The 4,843-nt window shown below is 36.7% G+C and overlaps 1 protein-coding gene across 3 annotated transcripts in view; it reads right to left on the reverse strand.

Annotated features, from left to right (window-relative positions):
* The window catches only part of LOC103148600 (uncharacterized), a 53,700-nt gene that overhangs the window by 42,916 nt on the left and 5,941 nt on the right, over positions 1-4,843 (reverse strand). Inside the window, exons 7-9 of one of the 3 annotated variants that reach the window (XR_001664128.1) lie at positions 3,048-3,754; positions 1,962-2,064; positions 964-1,044 (exon numbers count right to left, since the gene is read on the reverse strand). Coding sequence is in view for 1 of the 3 variants with exons in the window: in XM_016679315.1 (XP_016534801.1) it covers positions 3,048-3,124 (77 nt within the window). In the remaining 2 variants the exon portion in view is untranslated. The remainder of the gene's footprint in view (positions 1-963; positions 1,045-1,961; positions 2,065-3,047; positions 3,755-4,843) is intronic. The other 2 variants (XR_477369.2, XM_016679315.1) reach the window with 2 other exon arrangements.

Genomic DNA, 4,843 nt, shown 5'->3' on the forward strand with positions numbered 1-4,843 from the left:
ATATAAAAACTAGTTTGCCATCCTTGGTGCCAAGAAATGGCCTTAAGCATTAGGGATTTTGGTTCACTCTTGGTTTAATTCAGCCACATTTAAGGTTTTTTCCAAACATTAACAGCCTGTTTAATATAATCCTGCAGTATCTCAAACAAAATAGATATATAGAGCCTTTATTGTCCCACAAAGGGAAAATTCAGGTGTAACAGCAGCATCTGGTATAAAGGTTCACACAAATGTTATTAAAAAGTGTTAAAAACAAGACTGACATGACACTGTCATAAACATGAACGAGTCTTTATGAATGTTTATGACAGTTGTCATGAAGTGTCATTCGATAAATAATGACACTTTTAATGCAAAGTTGATGTAAAAGTTGCATTAAAAGTTGATTAAAAATGGTAACTTTGCATTAAATTATCATAATTTACAAAATCATGCAAAGTTGGCACTTCTAATGGACTTTTAATGCAACTTTAAATTAAAAGTGTCATTATTTACCAAATGACACTTCATGACAACCGTCATAAACATTCATAAAGAGGTCTTTATGTTCATGACAGGTGTTTTGTCAGCCTTATGCACACCCCTTCAAATAAAGTGTTACCTAGTCTTGTTCAGAAATCTAATTAAGGAAATTATTAAGGACTTGGCCACTCAAACACCCTCATTTTCTTTTTTTAAATCAGAATCCAACCAATTGTGTTCAATGTCATGAAACAGTAAGTATATTTCATTTTAATTTTCAATTAAAACCCAAAGTCTCGGGTAACAACATAACATTGAAGGAGACACTAGATTGAAACAAAAGCAGTTTTTAAATTAATACTTTGACCCATTTCAGTCGTTACCAGCCATTCACTGTAACCAGTAAGTATTTAATTACTGTCATCGACAGCTGATTTCAGAAACTGGACTAAGTTAGTGTAAGCTTAAAAAATACATACATTAAAATAATTAACCTGTTACCTTGAATTTGTCCAGAGAAAAACAGGAGAAGCAGCAGCAGACGGAGGGATTTCATCTGGGCCCCCAAAGAATCCGACTGACCTGATAGATTAAAGACATGTCTGAGTGATGAGACAAAAAACAAACAGATAAAAACAGCAGTGGGTCCAATATTTGTTTACCTAATTCACAGTGGGTTGCAAAAGTATTCACACCCCATGAACATTTCCATATTTTGTCACATATTTTATTAGGATTTAGTGTGAAAGATCAACACAAGGTGCAGATAGATAGATAGAAAATATTGAATAACTGAAAAAGTCAATAGAGAATAGTGTGTCTCATGTAATATAGCATGAATGACCACTTTTTTGTGTCAGTTGGTCACAAGCCAAGCCATCCATTTACATTCGTTTCTCATCAGTGTTTGGTTAGGAAATTTATTGACGGTTCCTAAGTGAACCTCCGAGCACTCGGGCACTTTAGAAAGATGCCAAAACAGAACTGCTGGCCGAAATAAACGTTCATAAATCGGATCCACCTTGAGCTAAACGCCGCTTACCCTCGAAGCGCCAGTATCCAATATCCAACTTGAAACTAACTTCACTCCGGTCATACACCTCAAGTTTTGGACATGAGAAAACGGGAAATGTCGCCGTTTTCTCAAGCGGCGGCAATTACACCAGCTCTGACATGTGTGGCTGTAGCAGCCACACCTCAGGTCAGTCGTACCCGATCAGGTACGTACCTGATCGGGTACGACTGACGTACCTGACTGACTGATGGCCAAAACGGGAGACTTGACCGATATGGTCAGGAAAATGATTGCCGCAATGCATCAAATACATGGCACACACATGCAAAACCCGCCACTGAATTATCTAAGGGTACAGTTTTCTTCACTAACTAGAGAATCAAAATGAATCGGGAACAGACATATTTACTCTATCTAATGTACGACAGGTTTGCTGACATTTCCCGACTTAACCAAGCAACAACTGTAACTTAAGTCATCTTACCTGGTGTGAAAACACCGCGTTTAAATGTTCGCCGCTGTTTCATGGTTCTGTTCGAATCTAACCCGCTGTCTATCCCGCAAACGCTGTTTGTGTTGAACCCACCCTATATTTCGCGCACTGGTTGCAGCCAATGGGAAGACGCCCATGAATGACGTAGACATGGCGGGAAATGAAGACAATTCATTTGCACCGTCCTCTCTGACTTTGCACTTGTATGTTTATCTTAAAATGACAATAACTGTGATTTTATTTCCCAAACAGTCTTTAGTGCTTTCCGTTCTATAATAAAACAATATTTAATAATGTATTTCTACCTGAAATTATTTCATTACATGTAAGATTTAAATTAAATAAAAATGATCAGATCAACAAATCTTTCACATCTATAGGATATGTGTTATTATTCAGTAGTTTCTTTTACTGAAGTTTCAGCGACACATTGTGGTAGAAAAATACTAAACAAGGGTAAAATATTTAAATAGTAGTTTAGCTGTTAAAGCAAATTAAAGCAAATTCAGTGTGGTTCACAGAAAAATAGGAAATACAATAAAAAAAGGTAACATTCATTTAAATTATCACATTACTATAAATATATTTTGTTTGCAACAAGCTGCAAACAGCCAGCTTTGTTTTTACAGCAGAACTGCAATAAACAGTTTTCAGTCCTGATTTAAAGACACCAACAGTTTCTACTGATTTCAGGTGTTCAGGGAGAATAGAAACTAATGGCTACTAATGTTTTGAAGGATTATGGAGAACCATGACATCTAAAAATAATTTGTATATTGCATAAAAGCACAATATTTCTCATTTCAGAAAGTGAAACTTGTATATTATATAGAATTATAATTCCGATGATTATGACTTACAAATAAAAACCAAATATTTAGTGTCTCAGCAGAAACCAATTATTATAGTACTGTGAAAAATGTAATTAATGTAAACTTCTAGCATGAGTGGAAGGAAGAAGTCTACATCAGCAGCAGGAAGAACCACAGCCTTGAGAGGTTTGTGCTAGACAAGGGCTCCAAATCTCACATTCCCTGTGTCAACCCCCCCATGAACCAGAGACATCAGTCGTCTTACCTGGCGAAGGTGAAAAGGAAGTGAATTGTTGAGCTTTGGTCCATATTCTTTTCTTCAGAGGAGAGAAAGTTCTGCATTTCATTTTGTAATCAAGGTTTCAGGGTCTGAAGAGCGGAGAGGCACAGAGTCCATGTTGGTTGAAGTCCAGAGTGAAGTTTGAGGTCCCATGCCGTCTGCTGGTTCTAGTTAACTGGGTTTCCTGAAGTCCAGTTCATGCAGAAAATTCTGGAGCGCTTCATGATTCCCTCTGCTGACAAACTGCATGGAGATGCTGTTTTTTATTTTCCAGCAGGACTTGGTACTGACCCATATCGCCAAAGGTACCAAATCTGGTTCAGTATCCATGGAGATTCTGTTCTTGATTAGCCAGCAAATTTCCCTGACCTTTAACCCCATAGAGAATCCATTTAAGATTGGGTTCTGTCTGACCCAATGGGGCTTTAGGTTCAGTCTGTTGAAGAAGGAGCTGGACTGAAAGGTAAACTGAAGTAGTTCAGGAATCTCATCAGAATCCATCTTCGATGTTAAGGTTTTCCAGACCCATTGGGAAAAGATTCCTGGATCCGACCAAAATCCCACTTCGAGTACCGTCCATCCCTCCTGGATCAGGAACCCCTGTTATCCCCCAGGTGGCGCTCCAGTACTCGTGGAGGACGAACATCTGGGGATGTTTCTGTCCTGGACCTTTCATCTCCACAGTTTGACGTCTGGAAGTAAAAAGAAGAAAATGGAAAAACTAAATATGAGGCATAGTTAGTGACAACATTTGCTGGGTTTCCATTACAAATGTATGTATATCTTTATCTGTACTCCAGAAAAGCTGAAAAAACAAATTCTCAATTGCAGTGTTTCCATTAAATAAGAGATTAAATCAAAATCACACATGAACGACTTACCGCATGAACAAACTTTTTCATGTGTGATTTTGATTTAATCTCTATTGCAGCTACTGCTAATTAACTAATCACATCTGATGCTGGGAGAGAAGAGTGACAATAATATAGTTTTAACTGCAGCAAAACTGACATACTAGGTTTCAAATATATTCTAAAAACAGATGAAAACATAAGACATTAAACAAGTTAGTATTTAACTTCCTGACATTAGTATTAGTGTCTAATGGCGTTTTTAATGTTTTTTGTGTATTCTGTACAGAACTTTAGTCCCTTTGGTAAATTTAAAAAACGCTTCTTAAATGAAGCTGGGTTGGATTTGGTCATTTCTCCACCAGATGGCGCTGTTGTTACTCTGAATTGAACCCTGGTTTGCTTTAGCAGTGATTTGTGCCACATCACTTACACTCATGGATGCCCTCAAAGGAGATAAAACTACTCATTTATAAAACTACTTATTAAAACAACTGGTAAAATATTAAAACTTTCTCTGCATTTGAGTTTTCTTATAATAAAATAATTTTTGACATCTTTTCAAATTAATATAATTTGGCAGTACACAGATAAAAACTGATCTGATTTGACTGGTCAGTGATTCTTGAGAAGAAGGACAAAATGGGTTTAAATCCACCCTCTCCCCCAAAAAATGTAAGTATTCCTAATTATTCTGAAGGAGGCCATATTGTAGCTCATCAGGTCCATGAAATATTTACAGTATACCAAAATTAAGCATCTATTCCACAAAATGTCATCAAAATTTTGTAAATTGTCATTTATGGTGTTGACACATTATGGCTGTGACAAGCAATTTAGGAATAAAACAGAAGAAAAAATAAAGAATAACATAAGTTTACCAGAGCTAACTTGTCCTCTTAGCAAAGGAAGAGAAAGGAAGAGGTCATG

This window comes from Poecilia formosa, unplaced genomic scaffold (genome assembly GCF_000485575.1).
Source record: "Poecilia formosa unplaced genomic scaffold, Poecilia_formosa-5.1.2 Scaffold208, whole genome shotgun sequence".
Taxonomy (NCBI): Eukaryota; Metazoa; Chordata; class Actinopteri; order Cyprinodontiformes; family Poeciliidae; genus Poecilia; species Poecilia formosa.